Source organism: Micromys minutus (assembly GCF_963924665.1).
Source record: "Micromys minutus genome assembly, chromosome: 26".
Lineage (NCBI taxonomy): Eukaryota > Metazoa > Chordata > Mammalia > Rodentia > Muridae > Micromys > Micromys minutus.
In genome coordinates, this window is record NC_137961.1 from 5,570,977 (window position 1) to 5,596,135 (window position 25,159).

Sequence of the window (25,159 nt, forward strand, 5' to 3'; positions counted from 1 at the left end):
AAGCCTACGTTATGAAAAGAAGCATTACATACAGACTCCTGAGGTTAATGCAGAAACAGAAGGTGAGGTAAGAGTGTGAGGGTCATGGAGGCCGCAGGAGAGAGCAAACAGTCAGACTACAGGAGGGATGGCAATCCTGTGCAGAGCAGCATGAGACAGAAGGCAATGTGCACACTGACAGCCTGAGCCTGCCATCAGAGCACACTGTGCTGTCCATGGTGGACAGTGTTCATCACTGTCTTACTTAAGAAGACGTCCTAGGGCTGGAAAGACAGCTCAGTGCAGGGCGTCTGCTTAGCACTGGAAGGCCCTGGATTCAGTCCCCAGAATTGAAGGGGGAAAAACAGGAGGAAAAGGAAACGTTCTTAAAATTTAAGTTAGTCTAACTATAATAATAGGGTTTACTCTTAAAACTGCAGTAGCTAGTGCTTTACTGGCAGTACAAAGCCTTGGGTTCTATCTGTAGCACACAGAGTGCTTTTTAAAGGGATATAATGTGGCAACAGTTTGCTATAGCATATGTTCCTTATAAATAGCATTATATAGTCTCAAAGAGAAAGCACTGTTTCAGAAAAGATATTTGAAAAACAACCATTTCCTAGAAATCTCTTTATATGCAGAAAAAAAAAAAACAATGACAACTTAAATCTCACATAAATTTTTATGATTCTTAAATTACTGATTTATTGCTTTTGTTGTTTGATTGGCTGGTTGATTTATTTGTTGAAACAGGGTCTTACTATGTTATGTATCCATGGCTGATCTGAAATCACTATGTAGACTAGGATAGCCTTAAGTCTGCAGCAGTCCTCCTGCCTCTGCCTCCTAACGGCTGAACCTACAGACATGTCTCAGCACGCCCAGCTGCTGACTCAGTCTCCCATCAACTCGTCTCTGTCCCCGGCTTGTCACCTCCTGAAGGACTACATCTGGCAGGCCAGCTACTCTGTATCTGTGTTAAATTCACTCAAGACCTGTCAATCATGACAACTTTTCCCCGAGAAACCTGTCCTACTAAGTGTAAACTGAGCCTACAGAGGTTTCCTCAAGTCTCTGGCACTGTAGAAAGCTCAGAGTACAACACTGAGTACTGTCTTTTACCTTCATTTCCCTCAAAATTTGAATTTTTGTGACAACTAAAAAAATATGGATGAAATACATCCTTTGGGGAGGACTTTTCACAAGTACAGGAAACTAGAACTATTAGAAAACAGAGTGTAACTAGATACCATAGTAACCACAGAACAACTCAAGACAAACTAGTATTGCATTCATAGCAGTTCACTTAGGAGCCATTGAGTAAAAGAAAACAAAACTGACAGCATGAGGCAGGTGGGGTGGTACACACTTGGAGTCCCAGCCTCACAGTGAAGAAAACCTGCCTCAGTTTTGTACCGGAAAAAACAATCATTTCCAAGGCCTAATGAGACTGAGAACTGTGGCAAGACCTGGCACTGGGGAGGCAGGAGCTGGTGACATAGTGAGTTCCAGACCAACCAGGATCACACAGTGTAAGACACTGTCTAAAACAGCAAAAGAAAAAAGGAAAGCCAAACTGAGACAAAACATCAAATGAGGATGAAGCTTAAAGGCATAAATTAGGAAAACTTTGAGATTATCCAAATTTCTCAAAGCCTTATAAAAATATTAAACAGCACGTGTAAATGTACACATTCATATACACACATGAATAAGTTGTGCCAGGAAGTGTCTGTGAACCCCAGAAGCCCCCCATGGAGCGACTCCGATGCACCTGCACTAGGGTCTTTATCCAAGCTTGAGCTTGGCCCACACCACCATCTCTGATGCAGCAGAACAGGAGACCCCAGCTCTCAACAGAACAAGTTAAAGAAAGTGGGGAGCAAGGTTGCTCTGAAGCAAAACCATGAACAATCACAAATGGTGAAAGCACGTCTGAGACAATCAGACTAATCTTTGATTGACATGTTAGGAAGTAGGGAGGGAGTAACTCTGGGTGTGGGCCAAGGACAAGCCGTGCTACTCAGGTGCAGCTTGAGTTTGGCTGCAGGCCAATTTCTCAGCTTTTTCCTTTAAGATGGAGTAGGTTTGGCCTCTCAGCTCTCTTACACATATTTATGGCACAGCACAAATTAGGTGATCATGAATAGTTTCTTATATTGACAAAATTTTGTTTACTTAATGGTTGGGGGGAAGTCTAGAAATTTTCAATTCATATAAAATGAAGATACTGACATTTTATGATATTTTAAAGTCATCATTAGCACCCACCAGAGAAAAACATGGCGTAGCAGAGAAAAACTATACAGGTCAAAATGTGCTGGGCACATTCAATCAGCTTTATTCTCTCAGGAAGGGGGTCACAGTAACTTTTTATTTCCCAGCGCCTGTGCCTCATAAGCAAAGGCCCAAGAAAGAGGAAATGCTAATCCTCCTTAGAACAGCAAACACTACTGTGTACGCAGAAACAGACAGCCACAGCACAGACCCCAGAAGCAGCAGCAGACAAGAAAAGCAGCAACAGCAGCAATTCACATGAAAAAGTATTTGTTGTTGCTACTGTGACTGGACTTTTTCAGATTTAAGAAATTCGTAATTGTATCAAGCTCAGAGGTTCCATTTTGAGAGTTCCAAACCCTGAAGCTAGAGGCAAATCCTAAAGGTCTGCGGTGGCCCCGCAGAGCCGGGCGTCCACGCTGACAACAGGCAGAAGCAGCAGACCACTGGCCTCGGGGTCACAGCCCCCGCTGACCTGCGGAGGTTGCCAGTAAGTCATGTGAACTATAAAGCTAGACTGCATGATAGTCAAGAATATCTCAAAAGAACTTTTCTATAATCAAATTTTTTTAATAATCAGAACGTCTAGAAAAATGTAAAAGTCAACTCCAAACAACAACAACAGGATGACAGACCAAATACTTTCTCACTGATGCAGTTGGTGCGGCATATATGTGCAAAGAAAGACCTCTCGAGTATCAAAAGAAGAATGTTAACAGCAGCTACACACACAGAGCAACTACAGAGTGGGGAGAAACACACCGTGTTAGAAGCAGCCGTTCCCTGTTCTCTTTACAAAAATACATTATGCTTCCTAAGGTAATCAAAGTCTCAGTAAGAATTTTTATCAAAGAACAGAAATGAAATGTTACTGAAAAGCATTAGAAATTAGTTTTTTTAAATATAGAATGTGATTAAAAACCTGAGTTTTTATTTGCAGAATCTTCTAGGTTCTCAGCATTTGAAGTGGCTAAATTTTGGTCTATAGATAAAACAGGCCTTTTATCTTCACAGGTTCTTGCATCTGGGTTATGGTAGGCATCTAGATTCTGTCTGTGCATCCTATGCAAATCAGCTGAGAGGGAAAACAATCGTTTACTTCAATAACATTTCCATAATTACTCTTAAACAATACATTTTCAAACAGGAAATCAACAAGGAAAAGATGAGGCTGGCAACGGCAGGATGGTGGCTGTAGCTGTGAAGCGACCTCACTAAAAACTACAGAGTCTATTAAATAACTCAAAACTAAGACAGAAATTTAGGACACATAAATTGTTGACATTCGATCAAAAGCCACATTAACATAATGTCGATTCAGAATCGGAATTTCTTTAGTATAGAACAAATTTAGTGAAACTCAAGTCAGAGTAAAATTAATCTCCCAAACCATCAGCTCTCCTAAAAACAACTAACAAAAAAAAGCATGTTTATATGGAGTGTTAAAATGTATCCAGAAATTCTTTAGCAACCCTTCCTCAAAATGTACAACTCAATCCTCTTCCTTACTGTGGTCTCCTTATCCCCTCATGTCAGCGTGGGGCACTGCAGGGGTGATTCACTAAAGACATGAGCTGCATTTTCTCTGACCACTGGACTCACTAAAGGGGTTTCTATGGAGGATCCGAGGATAAAACCCAAAGCCTCCTGACCTGTCCATGGACGCCATGGGGGACTAAAGCATCAGACACAACAACCGGGAAAAACCATTAGGGAGTATGCGGTTCGTACTTTAGAACACTACCGGTGGGACAGTTTGTTACCAAGAATAGATTCCCTGTGTCTATTAAGTATCTAAGACCTAGCTCAGTTGGTAGAGTATATGTCTAGCATGTGCAAACAGGGTCAAACCTTAGTCTCAGAAACAGATCTATGAGAATTCAGTGCATAGACAGAGGCTGGAGAGATGGTTCAGTGGTTAAGCACACTGGCTGCTCTTCCAGAGGACCCAGGTTCAATTCCCAGCAACCACATGGCAGCACTAACTCCAGTTCCAAAGGCTCTGGCATTGTTGCAGACAGTCATACAGGCAAAAATCAGTGTACATAAAAATATATCTTTTTAAAAGTATACAGAGATAGAGATGCCTCTCCACCTACTCCTCTTTAAACACAGATATAAAATTATTTATCAGGAAGAATATTGCACTCAACATGTGAGCATACATAGGAAAACAAAGCCCAGTATATGACAGTTTACTTCATAGTACACTTAGGACTTCTTGAGCTTAGAAAACGGATAAGAGCTTCAAAGATAATAATTAGAAAAGGAGGCAACGACGAGATGTATCTATTGGTTAAGAAGGTGACTGTCAGCCTGGCAACCTCAGGCTGACTGCTAGAACACAGCCGTAAGAACAGATGTAGATGTGGTGGCTGCATCTGTAATCCCAGCTCTCCTACAGCAAAATGCAGGCAGACTGCCAGGAAGCTCAGAAGCTTGTGGAAGCCACCTATCCTATTTACACAAGCAATGACCCATCAGAAAGCAGACAAGAGATTCTCTGATCTCTGCATCACCATGACGTGAACGTGCCCACACACTCCCTCTTATACACACAAATACTAAAAGAAGAAGAAAAAAAAGAGGAAGGCCAGGCATGGTAGCACATTCCTTTTAACCCAGTACTCAGGAGGCAGAAGCAGGCACATCTCTGTGAGTTTGAGGCCAGCCTGGTCTACATAAGTAAGTCCAGTACAGCCAGGATTGTTGGCTGACAGAAAGACAAGAGAGATGAGAGACAAGAAAGACAAAAGGGATAAGAAAGACTGAATGAAAGAAGGGGGAGGACAGAGGGAAGGAATATGAGGAGGGGAGGAAGGAAGGAAGAGGGGAGGGGGAAGAAGGAGCAAAAAGGGAGGAGGGAGAGAAAGGGAGAGGGAGGAGATGGGGAGATGGCTGAGCAGTTAAAAACTTGTACCTCTCTATCAGAACAGCAGAATGTGTTTCCCAACACCCAAATTGGCAGCTTGCAAGCACCTGTACCTTCAGCTTCAAGCCCTCTTCTGACCTCCATGGGCATGGATGAGGAGACACACACACACACACACACACACACACACCCCTTTTTTTAAAGCACACAACAGAAACGGGGGCAGCAAGTATCAATTCAATCCCCAGGACCCACTCAGTAAGGAGGAATCAACTCCCACAACTGCCCTCTGACCTATGCACACATGCACACCCACCCTACATCAGGCAGGTAAGGAAGCTGAAAAGGGGAGTTAAGAATAATCCAAGTACATAAGGTAATGTTTGTAAATGTCACAACAAACTCACTCTTTATACAAACGCGCCAGTGAAGAGGAAAAGGGCTGAGCATGGCTCAGGGACTAAGGCACTTGCCAAGTAGGCAGCAGCTAGGAGGCCTTGAGCTCAGACTCAGAACTGGGAATGCTGGGTAGGCAGTGGAGACCTGGCTGTAGTTTTAGCACTCACAAGTTGTCCAAGTTGTGGAAACAAAAGGCTACTGGAGAAAGCTGGCTATCTATACCAGCCATTCTGGTGAGCTCTGGGTTCAACTGGAAGACCTTGCCTCAGTGATAATATGAGCAACTATGGAAACCCATTAACAACTTCTCCTCGACACACACACAGGTGTGTGCTGAACACACATACATACACACACACACACACACACACACACACACACACACACAGAGTACACATAAAAAAGCAATTTTAAAAATCATCTTAATAGCATGAGAACATAAAAAACAATAAAATACTGATAAGGGACGTTAAGTAAAAGCACTAGTGGGTAGGCAGCATGCACAAGTGAATCAGAAGATTGTTAACATTGTTAAGATGTTGCCCACACCAAAGTTACCTGTGAGGTCAGTGTAATTCTCTTTAGAATTAATATAAAGCTAACTAATCCCAGTTATTCCACTTCTGGGCATATACCCCAGACACTCTCCAAAATACAACAAAGGCACATGCACCACAATGTTCATAGCAGCCCTATTTATAATAGCCAGAAGCTGGAAGGAACCCAGATGTCCTTCAGTAGATGAATGGATACAAAAATTGTGGTACATTTACACAATGGAGTACTACTCAGCTATCAGAAACAATGACTTTATGAAATTCCTAGAAAAAATGGATGCATCTAGAGAATATCATCCTGAGTAAGGTAACTCAGTCACAAAAGAACAGACATAATATGCAGTCACTGATAACTGGATACTAGCCCCAGAAAGCTCTGAATACTCCAAAAACAGGCCATATAAAGCTCAAAAAAAGAAAAAAAGAAAAAAAAAAAAACAACAACAAAGGGCAAAAAGTGAAAGCCTCAGTCCTTCTTAGAAATAAATAAATAAATAAGTGTATACCCCCCCCTCAGAGTGTGGTACACCTAGACCTTAAATCATTAATAATCCAAGAGATAAGAATATAGCCTTGTGGCAAATTTTGGCATTCAAAGATCATTATGCTTAATCTATACACACCAAGAAAACTCTGTTTCCATGTTACGTTCTGTCCTACATATACTTTATGTTTATGGTAAGTAGTGGCATTTTAATGCAGGCTCTCAAACCTCTAAAAGAAATAAGTACCAACATAATATATTCAGATAGTGTCATACCAAAATGCTTTTTAAAATCTGTACATATATCTCTCTTTTTAAAATAAAGCTGTAAGAAAAATACTAATAGTAAATTAAGAAGCTAGATTGACAAAGCAGTCTTTAAAAAAAAAAAACCAATTAGAAGGTCAAGGAGTCATGACATACACCCAGAACTCCAGCTGGCACAGGGGATTATAGTTCAAGACCATCCTGCGGAATTAGTAAAGTATATAACCATGAAGTCAGACATGTAGTGCTAACCGGTATTTCACTGGTATCTCACTGTAGTACCAATACAGTTCAATGAGGAAAATGTTCTAAAACAGACTGATTTTTGGTAAAATTCTGAATAATGAAATCCATTAAGCCATGCACTTTGGGTGGATTACTAGGTGCGATACCTATTCAGATATTAGAAACGACTTCATGAACATGCATAAAAGCTAATGCACACATAGATTTAAATAGGCAATCGTCGAACTGCAGGTTAACACATGGCAGGCCTAGAAGAGGGTCACCAGGTAAAGCACGCAAAACACAAGCCTTCCATCTAAGGTGGATTCCCTGTCAGATATCACGATGAAAGCAGAGGACTGACCTCCCCAAGTTGTCTGACCTCTGGCTTGACACACAAGGCAAGCACAAATGTACAACAATAAATAAATCAATAAACAAGATAGGCAACTAAAAGTATTATTTCATTTGAAATAGGAAGAAGACAGTAGGGAAAAAATGGCAAATTCTAGGTACTATCTATAATTTCATTAACAGTACAATATCGCTGTTATTTCTAGCTTTTAGACTTACGCCATGATTGATAAATGTCAACCAAAAAGGAAACACTGAAAGTTACTCTCGGTGTATCGTTCTAACTCTTTTGTTATTGAAGTTATTTCACAATAAAAGTTTTCTAAAAACTGAAACAGCTATATATTCCATAGAACAGCCGCTAACCCCTGATCTACACAGTCAAGTCCTGAAGAACATCCAGAGCAATTAGAAATGCTGTGCTTTTCTAGTGAGAATGAAACAAGGCAGTTTGGAAAATAAACTTACAAAGTTAAAAACACCAACAAACAAGCAAACAAAACACTATGCAACCAACTGACCCTATTCCTATGCATTTACCCAAGAGAAATAAAAGCACCCACTCATATAAAGGCACTTTGATCAGTGGTTCTCAAAACCTCCCTAAGGCTGCAGCCCTCTAATACAGTTCCCCATGTTGTGGTGGTCCCGACCATAACACCAATTTCATTGCTACTTCATAAGAGTAATTTTGCTACTCTTGTGGATTGTAATATAAATAGCTGTGGTTTTGATGGACTGAGACTCCCTGAGGAGTTGATGACACATAGGTTGACAACAATTCTATACTTAATGACATTAAACTGGAAATAACTCAAGTGTCACCAACTGTAAACAGATACACAGTGGTGGTATCTCAAACAATGCAATGCCGTTCAGTAACAGCAAGAACAGAACCTCACAAATACTACGCTGAAAGCATATTACAAAACTACAGAGCGCAGGCTCACAGGGGCGAGAGCTGGAAGAGGACACTGTCCTTTTGGCAGTTCTAGAGTAAGATCTACAACTTGAATGTGCTAGAAATAATTTTAGCAATGGCTGTCACTACATTTTAAAAGAGTAATTTTATTAAATGCTAATTTTACCTCAATAGACATATATAAAACAAATATAAATCTAAGGTACGGACGAATGCATTAAAAATGACACTTGCTAAAATGCATACGAAAAGCTGTTTAGCCATACTTCTCACCAGGCCTGAGAGAGATCACCAGTCATTTTCAAGTGGTCAAACTTTTAATTTTATGGGTTTGGCTTTGCTTCTACCCACATATTTTTTTTTTGGTGCACAGCTACAGTTCTCAACCTGTGGGTCTTGACCTCTTGTGAGTCACATCAGATATCCTGCCTACCAGATGTTTACATTATGATTTGTAATGGTAGCAAAATTATAATTATGAAGTAGCAACAAAATAACTTTATGGCTGGGAGTCACTACACCATGAAGAACTGTATTAAAGGTTCACAGTGTTATGAAGGTTGAGGACCACTGCTGTATAGTTCTTAAATTTTAACACATATTGTTTTGAGTAACACCACTACAATGACTTAACTTCTGCAAAGCTCCTCCACCAAGACAGATCTATCTCTATCTCTAATTGCTCATATTCCCAGCCTACAATTCCCGGGAGGTGCTTTTCCTTTGTCGTTGTGAATGTGATGTACTAGAAATGTACAAAGGTGACTGGCAGAATGCACCTTTTACTGACTAGAACTTCTGATTCTTCCACATTATGAGCATCAGCAATTCATTCCTTTGCACTGCTAAGTAGCCCCCACACAACAAAAACACCATACACTGGATAAATAGGCTTATCCATTCACCTACGCAAACATTTTACAATACTTGGCTTTTCTAACTTTAAATAGAGTCCCAATGAATAAAGAACACTGAATTTTTTATGGTACAATTAAAACAGGTGATTGCTTTAACACGTTTTGTTCTGCCTTACTTCATTAATAAGTACTTTTCCTTAAAAAGATATATGCGACTGAGAGGTGAAGACTCCCATCCATTAGTTTCTCCATCAGGAGGATAAAAGTAAACAGAAGGAACGAGGCAGCCCACGAGCAAACAGCAGGATTAGCTACTATAAGCACACAGGTGGGCCACGGTCATCACAGTGCACCTTCCTAACCATCTCAACGGAGTAAAACCAGTCACACGTCCACCTCTAATATATAAAACACACATACAAAACTTGGTACTTTTGGGCACTGACTGGTTACTTGGAAGATGGTATTTAAAAGGTGTTCCACTGTCCTTGATACACTCTCTCTGTCTCATGTGATAACCACACATGAAGTAAACAAACTGAACACTAATACTAAAAATGGAAACCTCAGAGGCAGTGCCTTCATTTCCTCCCATACAGGACTCTAAATCAGTATCTTACAATCAAGAATCCATGCTTTACTACAAACTTGTTCTATCCAAAGTCTAGGTCACCCAGGGGCCTCCTTTACGGTAGCTAGATTATTTCTGACAATCTTGACTCCTGTTTCCTTAAGCTACAAATAGCCACACACTCAGCAGTCCCAGCCCTCCTCCCGGGCACAAAGAGCACTTTGTTAGCCCTGAGCAATGATGCTGTGAGCTCTTAGGAGCAGCTAGAACAGAGAGCGAGGGCAGAGATGATGATCCTCACTATCCACGGACCTGCATTGAGAAGCCAAGAAGGAAGGAATACCGAAATGCAGCAGAGCACATGGAAGAATCTCCTCTCTTGGAGAAGCAACCACCAAAGCCAGACTGTGCAGGAATGGAGGAAACCCACACTGTCTCAAGTGTAAGACAGGCTTGACACTGGACTTTCTCATTAACTGCTGGAGGCACAGAAGTGACTATTACAGCAGCAGAGGTAAGTAAGTGAAAGCTGTTTTCACAAATGTCCACTGTGTAGTACTGAGTAATCGCATCTACTGGGAATAAGAGCGGGCAGATCCAGGAGGGGACAGTGACTTGGAGAAAAGAAGACTCACTTTATTAAGTGGCTGACAGTCATCTGAGAGACACCGACAGAAGGAAGAGTTCTATGCACCCCGTCCCCACCTATGGCACTGATGGTATCTGATGTCCTCTGACTCTCCTGTCACTCGCAGCAGGTCCCTCACTGTCCTTACTCCACGTTTTACTCTGCTCAGCCACAGCGAGCCAAAACTGGAGGTGACAACGTACAGAAAGCAGTTTTTGTATGATTACTACATCAGGGGGAAGAAAAAAGTTTTGTGTGCTTTTTAACTCTGGCTGGCTTGAAACTCACTATGTAGACCATTGCTAATGCATAGCAACGTACCTATCTCTGCCTCTTAAATACTAGGATTAAAGGCCTGTGCCACCACATCAAGCAACCAACACAATAAATAAAGCACGTAACTGAAAGATTATAACTCCACAACCTGCTAGAGTTTCTGAAATGAAGACGGCTCCCACACCCTAGCACCAAAGAAGCCATGTACTGAACATTCCATATATGAATTAAGTCTGACCCCTTCCACAATTACACCACAATTCATTTGTGATTTTTACTAGTCTAAAATAAACTTGCAATAAAGGTTTTATTATTTTCAGTTTTAAAAAGTAAGAATATACTATAAGTCCTCAGCTAACATAAATTACTCTATGCAGTCGGGGACTGTCAGAGGATGGGAAGTGTCCTACTTTTCAGAAGAAAGGCTTTCTAACATGCATTATGTTCATAATCAGAGCAGCATCTTTTCATTAAATCATAAAACAAACCCTTCTAATACAGTCTGATTCCCACCTCCTCCTACTGTCCACTCTTAAAATGTTGGAAATAACACATTTAAAAGCAAGTTCATGGACACTTCATACTTATCAGATTTCCTTTGGCATCCCTGAGAGGAGCACCGCCTCCGCCCTTCCCCCAGGGGTTGTAAATCTTCATTTCCGCTTCTAATTTAGCTTCGTATTCTTCTTTTTCTAGACGTTCTTTCTTCCTTCTTGCTTCTCTTTCCCGAATCTTAAGAACATAAGATATGCTTAAAGTATTGATTTACAGGAGGCTGAGACAAGCGACTACAACACTACTTCATTTTTCCAGTAAGAAAAACAGACACATTTTTAAGTGCACTTCTTCACTATAAAGTTAAGAGTCACACATTAGGGTGCTGATCTGTGAATGCAGGAGCCTAACCTGTAACTTCAAGGAGAACCCTCAACCAACCCCAGAAATCCAAGTAGAATCTGACCCAGAATCCCTAGTAGAGAAGAGGCCCAAGTTCCCAAGCCCACCAATGAACCCAGCCCACAGCAGCTCAGCCTGGAGACCCCACAGAGCACTGCTCACACTGTGACTCGAGCCCTGCCATTTAACAACAACCTGGAGAACCCAGAGAGCTCTCCACATGCAACAAGAATCTCCTAAGCCTACAGAAAGTTTATTCCAAAGCCAGAAAGTTGCTCCTATCCCTCCCTAGATCAAGAATACTTCTGATAGCTCTATTTGCATATCAACAAGGTGGCCCCCAGACTGAAAACAAGGCCCATAACCTGACAAAGTGGAGCAACAGCAAAGTTCCAACCACTCACAGTTCCTTATGTTGGGATGGATGGTTATGGTTATTTTATGTATTATAGACATGCTGTCATTTTAAGGGATATTTTACAAATGTAGCTTTGGACAGAGAGAGAACTAGAGAGTTTAAACCAGGGGATTTCTACCTTTCCTTTCTTATTATCTACCCTTCCTTCTTAGTGAAAGGGAAAGGAGTGAAAGAGAAAGGGGATATAGTAATACAGAAGTTAGAAAAATAGAGAAATAGAAATAGGTTAGCAAATTTACTCTTAACAAAATATTATATAGCTATATCTTATATTGGTAGAAATCCTTATAATTGATACAAAGTTGAAGTTATAATCTCTTACATTGGCACAGAAATTATTTGATATAAATTTAAGGTTTTCATTGGTATGAGTTTCTTATTGATATAAAATTAGAATTAATATTCTTACTCTCATATAGGCATTGTGCCTATACAACACATTTAATAATACAAGGCTTAGAACCAGTCCTTCTATAACTACTATTATAAACTATTTTAAGATGATTAAGCAGTATGAATTAAGGGCCAGATAGCAAACTCATGGTCCTGAGTTAATTAAAAGGGCATTTTTGAGAAATTTCAATTAGAAATGGCTGGGGAGTAGTCAAGGCTTAACATCTCAGAAATGTCTTGTGTAGATAGTCTTCAAAGCATCAGAGGTCCACAGAATATAACATTTATGGACATTTCTCTATTAAAGATCATTTGACTAGAGACCTGTCTGCTCCTGACAGCACCCCTTTCTTGGATTCAATGAGGAAAATGAGCATCAATGGAGTTGCTCCAGTTGTATCAAGTCAGCCACTAGGCAAGAATTACAATTCATCTACAGACAAAATACTGTCCAGAAAAAGGACACACTATGTGGAATGATTGACTGATAATCTCTGCCAAGACAGAGTAATCAGCCCTTCAAAATTCTGCATTACAAAGGTCTGACATGATCGTGGGCCAGAAGGCTGAAGACTGATGCTCCAACATTTTGAAGAATGAAGGTGATCAGCAGTCTCTATAAATTGGCTAAGTTTTGGAAGCTATGTTTTGTGCTTCTCTTATTTTCATGTATTATTAGTCATTCTTGAATTTCTGACAGGGTTGAAGACTGGTTGTAGTCTAATAGCCAACCCAAGCTGTTTATTTACCATTGAGAAAGATGATATAGATTTGACAGGATGGTTTGCAGATAGCATACAATCTAAAAACCAGGATATAAGTCATGTGTAGAATTATAAGTCTTTTAAGTTAGGACAGATGGTAGTGTGACTTATTTAACAAATTGATGGACAGGGAGCTAAGTGTATCTTATACTTTATAAATTATAAAATGATAAGAGCTATACTCAATTTATAGCTGACAGAAAAGAGCCCGTTAACTAGACAAAAGAGAAAATGTTGTGGATTGCCCTGGTGCTATATTTTGATGCTGATTCTGCTTTCCCAAGAGGGGCCGCCTGGGACAAGGAGTGCTCAGGTGACTTCATGTGAACCTTCTCCCCATTTTAACTTGTAAAATAAAGGCTAGAGCCAGTGATTAGGCAGTGGAAGAGAGGTGGAGGAAAAAAGTTTTGGAGAGAAGAGGAGGGTGAGAGGAGGAGGGTGAGAGGAGGAGGGTAAGAGGAGGAACAAGGAGAGGAAGGAAAGAGAGGAAGATTGAAGAGGAGGAGGTGGAAGGAAAATGGAGCTGAAGCACGTGGTCTGGAGAAACCGCAAGTTAAAGGGAATCTCATAGCTGGGGAATAGAGTAGTGTAGTGGTAGATCTGCCCAATCTAGGGGCACAGCTTGTATTCATATTAACTGAGTTGTGTTTTTCTTACACAGGCTTATTTGGTATGGAGATTTACTGCAACACAGAACATGCTGGATGCTTTAAAAAGACATAGAAGCCATAGATATAGCAAAATAAACCTATTCAACAAAATCATAGAAGAAAAAAAAATTTTGTAAATCAAGGGATAAGAGCCATAAAGATTCCTCAGGAACAAAGAAAGGATATTGAAAACTGCAAAAGTCCAAGTTGTATATAATGGCAGGCCTATTTGAATAACATCTGAAATTTCAATGAAAAGTTTGAAATCAAGGCGGCCATGGATAGAAAGTGCTGAAACACTATAGATGCCAACCCAGACTACTATAGGCAGCAAAACTGTCAGTCATAATTGAAGGAGAAAAACATTCCATGATTAAAAGAATTTATGTCCATGACATCAGCCCTACAAAGGATACTAGAAGGAATAGTTCAGTCTAAAGAGATAATTAAACACACCCAAGAGAGTACAGGGAATAGTCCCAGTACAACTGACCATTAGAAGTCTAAGAAATTAACACAACAACAAAACAGGTCTTAATAAACAGTCATCAAAAATAACCCCTCAAAGGCTCCTGTAGGTTTATGTTAAGGCAATACATGATTGGACAGTGGAGAGGTAGGCGGGAAAAGAGGCTGGAGGAATGAAAAATAGGGGGGCAGTAGGCGGAGATTGATGGAGGAGATAGAAGACAACCATGTATGTTTCTCTCAGAGCATCTCTAGCTTGATGAGGTCATTATGATTATTTCTAAGGGTTTCTATGGGTCTAATTTATTTTTTCTGGATGGGCAGTTTATATCTCTGTCTGGTGGTTGTAAGTAAGCTTATTGTGTAGAGGGTTTGTGTATTAACAATTTAACATATAAATCTGTTTGATAAGTTAATAGTTGTGAGTCATGTTTTTACTGGGCTGTGGAGGATGTGAGCTAAGTTCTTGGCTGGTAAAGGAGCAGCTCGGGTGAGTGGTTTCAGTGTGGTGGCCTGCGGCTCCGTGCGGAAACCGATAGCCAAAGTTCCAGACTAAAAAAGAAACAGCTGAGAGAGGGTGGTGTGGGGACCACATGGTAGAGAAAGAGCCAGGGAGCAAGGCTCCACACTGGAGCAGCTTCCGCAGAGACAGATCAAGATTACTTTCTAATATTTACCACAACAGGCTCCCAACAATAAATGTATCAATTCCCAACAAAAAGACACAGATTAACAGACTAAATTAGAAAACTGGATTGATCGTTTTACTTGTTATAAGAATACACCTCCCCATCAACCATAGACAACATTTCTGATGAAAAGTATAGAAAAATGTATTGTTTCAAATGGACAAAGAAACAAGAAGGTTTAGTTAGTCTAATATGGAACAAAATAATAAATTCCAAACCAAACTTAGAAGAGAGCAAGAGAAGAACATTATACACTCATTAAAGGAATAACCCACTGAGAGGATTTTACAATTCTAAACACTAAGATCAACAACTCTACGGCCAAATATATGACTCTGCAGTAGAGTGCTGGGCCAGCACTACGGCGAGGGGAGGGGGAACCTTCTTAAATTGGAAAATCTATTGGAAAAATTTGGACATTCTCACTCAAAACCAAATCTTGATTTTCAAAATCTAGTCTTTCTTCTGTATAACCTTCACATTCATATAAAAAAAAATGGCAGTAATTCTAGATGTTTTCCTATGTAAAAGCTGAAGAAAGATATTTTCTAAGGAGCAGGGGCAGTTAGGAGTAATTACTCTTCCTGCAAAGACTTAAGTTTTATTCCCACATAGAGCAGATTACAACTGCCTATAACTCCAGCTCCAAGGGGATCTAACTCCGCACAGCCATAGCACTCATGTGCAGAAATACACAAGCACATAATTAAAAATAATAAACATATCTATAAAAAATTTGCAAGGGGCTGGAATGTGGAGTTCTTGCCCCCGAAGTCCTCAGATCAATCCTCTGCACCACATCAAACAGCACTCTGGTGTGCACCTGCCCAGCCCTCAGGAGGGAGAAGCAAACAGCATGACAAATGAACTGTGGCCTCCTTACATTTGGACACACAGGCCATGTTTAAACCCTTTCTCATCCTCTCACTCCTACCCTGTGTATCAAAGCTCACAACTGTCTGCTGATGTCCTCCCTTCTCCTCACAGGGTTCAGAGCCTCAGAACCTCTGAGCTGAATTGAAGTGATCAACAGAGCACTACAGGTTTCTCCAGGGCCTGCAAGATGGACCAGAAGGTTCAAGAACCTGCTACCAACCCTAACCCTAAATTTGATCCCCCCAAAAAATATGATAGAAGGAAACGCACGTGCACACCCACAAAGACACACACCAAATAAAAAAGCAAGTTCTTAGAAGACACAGGAAAATACAAAAAGAAAATAAAGCTCCCTAAATATACCAGGACTGTCTAGAAAGTAACGTGCAGCTCAAATATTACCTGTATACCCAGCCCTAATTGTCCCAGACAAACCTACTGTTTCCTACAGCTCCTCCAGTCTACCCACTTTAAAGCCTGTTTCCTACAGCTATTCCCTCCCGTCTACCCACTTCAAAGCCTGTTTCCTTCAGCTATTCCCTCCCGTCTACCCACTTCAAAGCCTGTTTCCTACAGCTATTCCCTCCGTCTACCCACTTCAAAGCTTACCATATTGCCTGCTATTGTTTTCTCCTAAAGTCTACAGTTGTGCGTAAGTCAGTCAATATCAAATAAATGAATAAATGAATGAATGAATACCTGCTCCTGCAAAGCTTCTTGGTAAGACTGAAGTGACTGTATAGAAGGTTTTGGCTTATCCTCAAAGACCAGTCCTGAATTCCTGAGTCGATCACTAAGAACTTTCTGTTCATTCGGTCCAACAGTATTCCTAATAGCAAATAAACATTCTGAATCAATTTATTATAAGAACAAGCAAATTCTAGAAGTAAACAAAAACAATTCTTTGTCTGGCATATAAAACCATCTTTTAAAAAAACAAAAACAAAAACAAAAAAAACTTTAAAACAAAGCCAGCAAGATGGGTCAACAGGTGCTGTGCCCAGGACTACAGGGGGCAATTGAGAAGCAGCTCCTGCAAGTACTCCTCTGTCCCCCACATGCACACTGTGACATGCATGCTGTGGCACGTTTGAGCACATACACACACATGACAAAATATAAAAAATGTTTTATACAAAGAGGAAGAAATTCTTAACCAAATGATTCACAAAATCCTCACACTGTGCTTTCAAAATCCATGGAACTTGTACATTTACCCAATTTGTATCTTTAACTAGAGGAGTGACATAAAGTTTGATTCCCACCACCCACAACCACCTTCAGCTCCAGCTTCAGGGGATCCAAAACCTCTGTATCCTGTGGGTACGATGATGCACACATACACATGCACACACAGACACACACATACACACACACACACACAACTAAAAAAAAAGGCTGTCACTACAAAAATTTTGGCTTTGTTTTCTAAAAGACAATATCAACAAAATAAAAGGCAACCCACAATGTTTTAAAAACATATCAAGTATGCATCATAACTATTTAACTGTACTTATAGATGTACAATTCAACCACAAAAAAAATTAACAAACATTTCCCTAAAGAAGACACTCAGACAGCAGCATATCAAAGTATGCTCAACATCCCTAAATCAGTAAGAAAGTACAAATCAAACCAGCACTGAGGGTTGGAAGTATGGCTCAATAACAGAATGCTTGCCTAGCATGTATAAGAATCTGTGTTCAATCCCCATCACTGCAAAAGCAGGGAGAGGGAACAAAGCCTACAATGAAGGGATAGGGAGATCGTTCTTTCAGTAAAAGTCTTGTCAAGTGTGAGGAGGAATCCTAGAGTTACCTAGGAAACCAGCCTCTGGGCAGGCCTATGGGCTTATTAGGCAAACTGAGGTCAGAAACCTGCCCACTATGGAAGGCAGTGTTCTCTGTGCTACGATCCTGGACTGTATAAAAAGCAGAACTGAAGTGATCAGGCATCGATGGCTTTCTGCTTCCTGCTTGTGTATACGAGACCAGCGGAGTGTCCTGCTCCCACCATGGTTTCTTTGCCAGCCACCACGTCTTTGCCACCATGCTGAACCATAAGCCAAAATGAGCCCTTTCTCCCTTAAGATGCTATGGTATCTTAGCAGTAAGAAAAGAAACTAAGATGAAACATAAACATGAGGACTGAGTCCTCGCCAGCACACACATAAAAAAGCTAGGTGTGTTAGTACCAGCAGGGGAGGCAGAGACACAGACTCTTGGGGCTCACTGACCAGCCAGCTGTGCCAAATAGGTGAGTGTCAGGTCCCAGTGAGCAACCTTGTCTCAAAAACAAGGCAGGTAGATGCTGAGGAGCAAAACTAGAATCCCAATTACTAGGTGTTATCGGGAAGGTAAATAGTATACTACTCTGAAAGTAATATGGCAGTTCCTGCAAAATATTTCTAAAACAATTGCCATGTGACCCAAAAATTGTATATCTGAGTATATACGCATGGGACATTGGAAAAATAGTAGCAGCATGTTTACAACTAAAATGATAAAGGAGCTCCAATGTCTGCTAGTGACTAAAGAAAAAGTAAAACCAACAGTGCAGGCAGACAGTCCACTATCATTCAGCCTTGAAAATTCTAACGTAAGTTACAAGGACCATAAGCAGCTAAGGACCCTGTGCTACATGCAATGAGACAACCATAGTAAAATGCTGTCTGACCCTCGGCAGGTTCAGGAAGTCAAAACCACAGACAGACAACAGAACAGGGGCTGCCAGGGTATGTCACAAAAAAAAAAAAAAGGAGTTGCCCCATTACTGAACTCAGGATAGGGTTCTCATTTACAAGGTGAAAAGCATTCTGGAGATGGTTATGTAATGTTACAGACTCACTAAATATGACACCAGGTGCCCTTTAAGGCAGTGAGGCTACAAGACCTGATAGTACGAGTGTCTGGTAGGACGTATGTCTTAGCACTTTATTTTAACTACAGACTTACATAGCTGGCACTGCTGCTTGGTGAGTGACAGGGACAGAGACAGAGACATGAGGGGCAGGATGTCCTCCAATCATTCCTGAACCATCTAAAAGGAAAAGGAAAAAAAAATTGTTTCAGAATATTTACTTGCTATTAATAACATTTTATCCCTAAAGAAAAATATACCAAAAGCTTGCCCCAAGCACCAATACATCGTTTTGGGCTAAGAGTTAGCAAGAGAACATAGGAAAACATAAAACAATTATATCTTAAGTCTGAGAAAAAAGAAAATAAGTATGAGACACAATTAGTTTTATTTTGGCTCTAAAACTGGATCTTGCTGTATGACCCAAGGTGACCGGGAAGTTCCTCAGTAGTCCAAGTGGGCTTTGAACACATGATCCTGTCTCCATCCACAACCACATTTAAAAAGGGTATATATAGCTAGTTTGTCCTCCAAAATGTATGCAGGGGTTCAACTCAGAAAACTTTATGCTAACAAATAAATAGAGTAGAAACTGAAGCCCCCTGACTGAATAGTGAACTTACAAGAAGAGTGGGAAAAACCAATAGATCCACATCCACATTTGCCCTGCATACATTATTTGGGCATATTAGGTCTCTAAAATAAATCTCTTCTCTTCATAAAGTATCTTTATCAGGTATCATGTCAAACTAATGAAACTGAACTTGATACTAGGGATGTTTTTATTGTCCATAAACATATGATACTTGGATTAAATGAAGATGTAACTTTTTCATTTACATACTATTGCTTCCATAAAAACAATTATCCTTATTAAACCATCAGAAAAATGTTTGTAGAACATACAGAAAACTCACAGTATGCAATATTGGGATCCAGTATATTTCTAGCACCGTAAAAATAGTACGCATCATCATAAGGAGTTCGATAGTTAGGAGCTAGAGGAGCAAGCAGCTGAGGTGGAGGTGGATTCAGAGACACAGGCACAATCCTACAGCAAAAGAAAAGCAAAAAAAAATTATCCTCCTATTTTATTAGTTTTAATAAAGATTGTTTAATCTTTTGCAAATAAAGGTATTATTAAAATTGAAAATCAGCCTTGTACTAACTGTTCAAGAAAAATTAGGAATCAAAAAGCAAATAGCAACAAATTTTACAGCTTCAGGAACATTTCGGTAAGATGCAAACAAGCTAAAGAAACTGAGTGATATCCAATAGCCATTATGTACCATATCAAACAACAGTACGCTCCCTCGCCCTTCAGTAACACAGGATGAACAATTCCATGTGCAGCATATATAAGGCAAGTGACAAGGAATGCCAGGAGCACAGAGCAAGGATGCACAGTCTGTAAAGAGACAGGAGAAAAGCCTGAAGGTTCCCAAAACAGGAAGTGTTGTGTGAGGGGCGTCACAAAGAGAGGACCCAGAGCTCTACCACCTCAGGATTACAAATGCTTCTGTGCAGGCAAGACAGTGCATAGAGTAAGTATGTTTATGCATGTCAATAACTGCACATGCATCCTCATGTGTTCGTTATGTGTATAGGAACTCGCAAGTGTACAAGAGGAAGTGCACGAGTGTGTGCAAATAAATGCACGAGCTAGCAGTCATCCTTGCATGTCAGTTCTGGGAGCTGTCCACTTCCTTTTAGAGTTGGGTTTGCTCACTGTCCAAGAAATTACAAATTACACCGGGGCCAGCAAGCCCCAGATGTCCAGTGTCTGCCTCCCCGCACTGAGACCACAAAGTCATCCCACAACACCCAGTGTTTTTACTCACTGAACTATCTCCCCAACCCAAAGGGAATAGTTTTTATATGTAAAACTTACTGCTTTTTCACAGAAAGTTAAACCACGATGTGGTTACCTGAGAATATATACAACCCTGATGTAATATTTAATAGTTCGTAAATTTGGAATGTATAAAACTTGTACTTCCACATTTCCTCACTGAGGAGACAATATGTGTTTCTATCAGCACAGTATTCCTCAATGATAGAAATGGCAAAGGCAAATAACATTAGATAAAGAAAAAGGGGACATTCTAGGTTTTTTAGTCAAGCATTAGCCTATTGCTATTAAAGAATCTGGGGCTAAGATTGCACCAAAAGAGTCTTCAGTGGTCAGTTGTGAGTCTAACCTCACCACCATCGGTGCAAATGCACCAGCAAAAACCACCTGAGTAACTTATGAAAAGTCTGTTATCATCAACAACTCCTAAATCGTATCCATACATGGAAAACTCAGAGTTCACATCAGCCTCTAACTGTAGACAAGTACCACCACCACAACCTCTTACAAATGAGAAAACTAATTTACAGAGTCCGGTGAAGCAACTATTCCGGCCTCTAACCCAGAACAGACAGCACTGTGGCTGCCTCCAGTCTCTCAGCACATGGAGCAGGAAGTCACTGAAGGAGATAAAGGAAGCATTGGAGATAGGCTGTAAGAAAATCCCTGCACTGTTAGTGACAAATAAAAGACCAAGTCCTGCTGGAAGGAGAGACATCTCAGAAATGTGTTAAAAGGTTAAAAACAATCTACAAAGGTAAAGATATTCCTTTAATTAGTATATTAATAAGTATAGACCAGAAAATATCCGTGTTACAGGGTGTTTTCCCTATAGAAATGACATGTTCAATATGAATTCCAGGGTTATAATCCCAACAGCCCTGGAGTAAACTGTTAAACCAGACAGACATGTACCAGATTAGAAAGTTTTTCTGAATAAGCTGAAGAAACAACTCAATGATTGCCAAGTGGAAGTAAGTGAACACGCATAATTTTCAAATGCTTAAAGATATTAGAAATATGACCTAAAAATACTAACATGTAGTTACTAATTCATTTAAGAATGGTAAGCCTCTTAAGTGACAGAAACAGTAAAGATTTCTTTTTCTAACAGCAGAGGTGAAGAGGAGGAAAAGTCACTACTGAAGCGTCATCTGCGGCAGCACACCCCTGTAACCTAACATTTCCACGACAGGCCTTCCCTAGTTCCCACATACGACATTTAAACAGGCACCTGGGATGCACCACTTCACCAAGGGTGCTGCCGAGTCCACTGTGCAAGTCTTCATTGTGAGAAGGGGCAGGAGGTGCTGGGGCGGGTGGGACGGCCGGGGCAGAGGAGGGAGGGGGAGGAGTCTGGAAAGCAGAGGAGGGAGGGGGAGGAGTCTGGAAAGCAGAGGAGGGAGGGGGAGGAGTCTGGAAAGCTACTCTGGGTCTCTCGGGTGGCGTCATCTCTTCAAAGTGTCTTGGTGTCAAACTAAACTGCTTTAGTCTATCAGGCTAAAATAAAAAGACAGAAGAGAACAAAACCTGTTTGTTACACAGAATCATAAGTTCAACAGTGACAAGGACCTCCAAGGACCCTCTCCCCGGGCAGGCACTTGACAGTCACAGAACAGCAGAATTTTACAGCTAAAACAGATTTTAACAATCTGATTCTTGTTTTATAAGCAGTAACTGAGGCTCCCTGAGAAGCACATAAATCCCCTAAAGGCTCATGGTTAGTAAAAGAATGAACAGCAGCTCCAGCCAGGCATGAACTTCCCACAGCACCATGCCTCATGTCCCCTCAGCCGCTGTGGGAACCAGACCAGAGGAAGGCTCTGCAGGCCTCAGCCTCACTACCACCCTCGGACTCCACCATGGTGCCAGAGCAGCACAGGCCACATTCAACAGTGAAGGACGCTGTGCCACAATAAAGACACATTTACAAAAAGAGCTGCACGGGGTAGGCCAGGGCTGGTTATCAATCTTTACTCACAAAGGCCATTTTATGACATTTTTAAATATTAACTAATGTTCAACTGTTGCCTCTGACAGATTTTTATTCAACTTGACATTCTTTAGGTGATTCAATTCCAGAATAAATAAGCTCTACCACAGACTATAAAATTTAATAATTTTTATAAATTTAATAAATGTATTAATCTACAGCTTAAATTTTGTAATTATTAAATGTATAACATATAAACATATTTAATATGTAAATATGGTTTGTATATTACATGAATATTTGCATAAAATTATATATTCATAATGTATAAAATATGTTTGATATATAAATGTATTATAGATCATTATATAATTACTAAAAATATAATTCATAATTTAATAAATTTATTAAATAAGCTTTAACTATCTTCTCTAATACATATTTATTCAACTTAATACTCTTTAGGTGATTCAGTTCCAGAATAAATAAGATCTGTAACATACTATAAAATTTAACATGTCAATATATTACACTAAAAAGCTCAAGTTTCCAAAAGCTAATTTTCTATTGCAATGGCTACTTTAAAGGTATTTAATGAGAAACAAAGGAGAATTGCCTTTGGACCCTATTTTATTTTTCTGCAAGGCAATATTTTCAGGAAGGGGGTTTTCTCCCCGTTACTGGGAATTGGAGATTACCAACTTCAGGCCTCACACAGGCTGGTCAGCAGCTCCCCCACTGAACTACAGCACAGGTACTTTTCATCTTTTTGTTTTGCTTTTACGTTACTTTGTGAGTCTTATTAATTAAGTAGCCAGATTCACTATAAACTTACTCGGTAGCCCACAAAGACCTCAAACTTGCCTCAGCCTCTCAAGTAAATGAGATCAGTCCTGATTCAGGACTGATTTCTAAAGTTAAAATTACATAAACAGTCAGAAACACACAAAGGGGCATGCACTGTGGAGCAGTATAAAACATAGGGGGCCACAGCCTCCGGAGGCTGAACCAGGACTACACATCTTAAGAACATTCGACCACTGAGCTACACCATCACCCCAGCACTACATTTTAAAGCAGATAACCCAAGGAACACAGACTTAAGCAAATCACTAAATTGTCTATAGCTGAATAATAATTAGGATAATAGTAATTTTAAGGATTTGCTAGATTTAAAACTAGAGGTCTTAGCCATTATTAGCAAAAGAAACAAAAACTTTTAGCAAATAAACACTACACATCCAACAACAAAAGAAGACACTGCGGGGACAGCAAAAAATCGTTACCTCCTCCTTACTTAACTGGAATGATGTGTGAGAGCCATTCCACTTAACGGTGTTGAGAATTGCAAAAATCAAGTACAAAGAGTATGATTATCCTTCTAGTTTCACAGTAACAAGATGAAAGACACAAGTTACACATTTTTTAAAAATTACTCTTATAAAGGAGAATAAATTGTCAAGACATACTTAAAAACAGTGTTAACATCAAGTTTAAGTTACACTGTCTAACTTTCCCATGGACGTAGCACATGTAAACAGAAGGCAAAACAAACTTAAAAACGATATACGACTGAAAGGAAAGCTATCTTAAACTAACAGTAGGTAATACTTAAGATCAGTTAACAATTCTATAGCTCACAGTAGTTATGATTGACATTTATGAAAATGGAACTTGGTTCAGTACTGTTCCAACTGAGCTTTTACAGTATCCCAACATGTTGAGCCTCCCCTGCTACTACCACACTTGAGGCTTCTTTGAATTAAGGATTAAAAAAACTAAAAGATGCCAAAAACTCTTACCGATTTTTCAGGGGCTTGCTCTCCAGAAGTTGTAATTCCAAATGCTAAATCTTTTTCTCTAAATAAAATTAAGATTTCATAAATTGAAAAATTATACTTAAACACACTACCTTGTCAAAATTGTAGCCTTCAATGAACTAGATCTGTACATGAAGTCTGTATAATACATTTCCAAATACAAATAATTCCTTTGATAAGAAAGCTTAAAAATCCTTACGTCAAATTCAGTCATAATACATAGGAAACTATGATTTACATGTCAAGTACCTTAGAATACATATCTCAAAATAAATACTGGAGACACTTCAAAGACAAAGTAATTTACATAGAATAAAAGACAAAACCAAAGCCAAGTATTTTATGGAAAACAATTAAAACCTCTTTAAGAGCACATGTATATTTTCATGTCAAAAAGTTAAATTGTTTGCATAAAGATCTTTAAAGACAGTCTCCATAACATTGGTGACAGGTGCCTTTGCTGCTTATGCAGAGAACCCAGGCTCTGCGCTCCGCACCCACATGGCAGCTCACAGCCACCGGGAACCCCAGTTCTACAGATCCAGACACCTTCTTCTCCCCCCCAAGGCACACACAGCACACATTCTACATGCAGGCAAACAGGCAAAGCACACATACACACAATATGGAAATAAATCGTTAAAGAAAAGAAAATCTCAAGAGTAGAGGGCTTGCTTTAACTAACAAACATAAGGCTCTAGGTTTGAAGGCCAGCACTACAAAAATTAATAATTTTAAGATAGCTTAATAGAAGATATTAAAAAATTACTTTCCCTCTCTTGGCCTCTTGTTCTCCCTCTCTTGCTCCCCCCCTCCCGTGCCCCTCCTCTCTCCATTCCCTTCCCCCTCTCTCCACGTGCTCATGGCCGACC

At 40.0% G+C, this 25,159-nt stretch overlaps 1 protein-coding gene across 3 annotated transcripts in view; it reads right to left on the minus strand.

Moving 5' to 3' along the window:
• CSPP1 (centrosome and spindle pole associated protein 1) overlaps window positions 1-25,159 on the minus strand; it is a 90,845-nt gene that overhangs the window by 20,004 nt on the left and 45,682 nt on the right. For all 3 annotated transcript variants that reach the window (XM_080938805.1, XM_080938804.1, XM_080938806.1), the window contains 7 exons: window positions 24,270-24,327; window positions 21,769-22,034; window positions 19,600-19,733; window positions 18,778-18,862; window positions 16,523-16,652; window positions 11,253-11,400; window positions 3,179-3,331 (listed from right to left, as the gene is read on the minus strand). In XM_080938805.1, coding sequence (XP_080794931.1) covers window positions 3,179-3,331; window positions 11,253-11,400; window positions 16,523-16,652; window positions 18,778-18,862; window positions 19,600-19,733; window positions 21,769-22,034; window positions 24,270-24,327 — 974 coding nt within the window. The remainder of the gene's footprint in view (window positions 1-3,178; window positions 3,332-11,252; window positions 11,401-16,522; window positions 16,653-18,777; window positions 18,863-19,599; window positions 19,734-21,768; window positions 22,035-24,269; window positions 24,328-25,159) is intronic.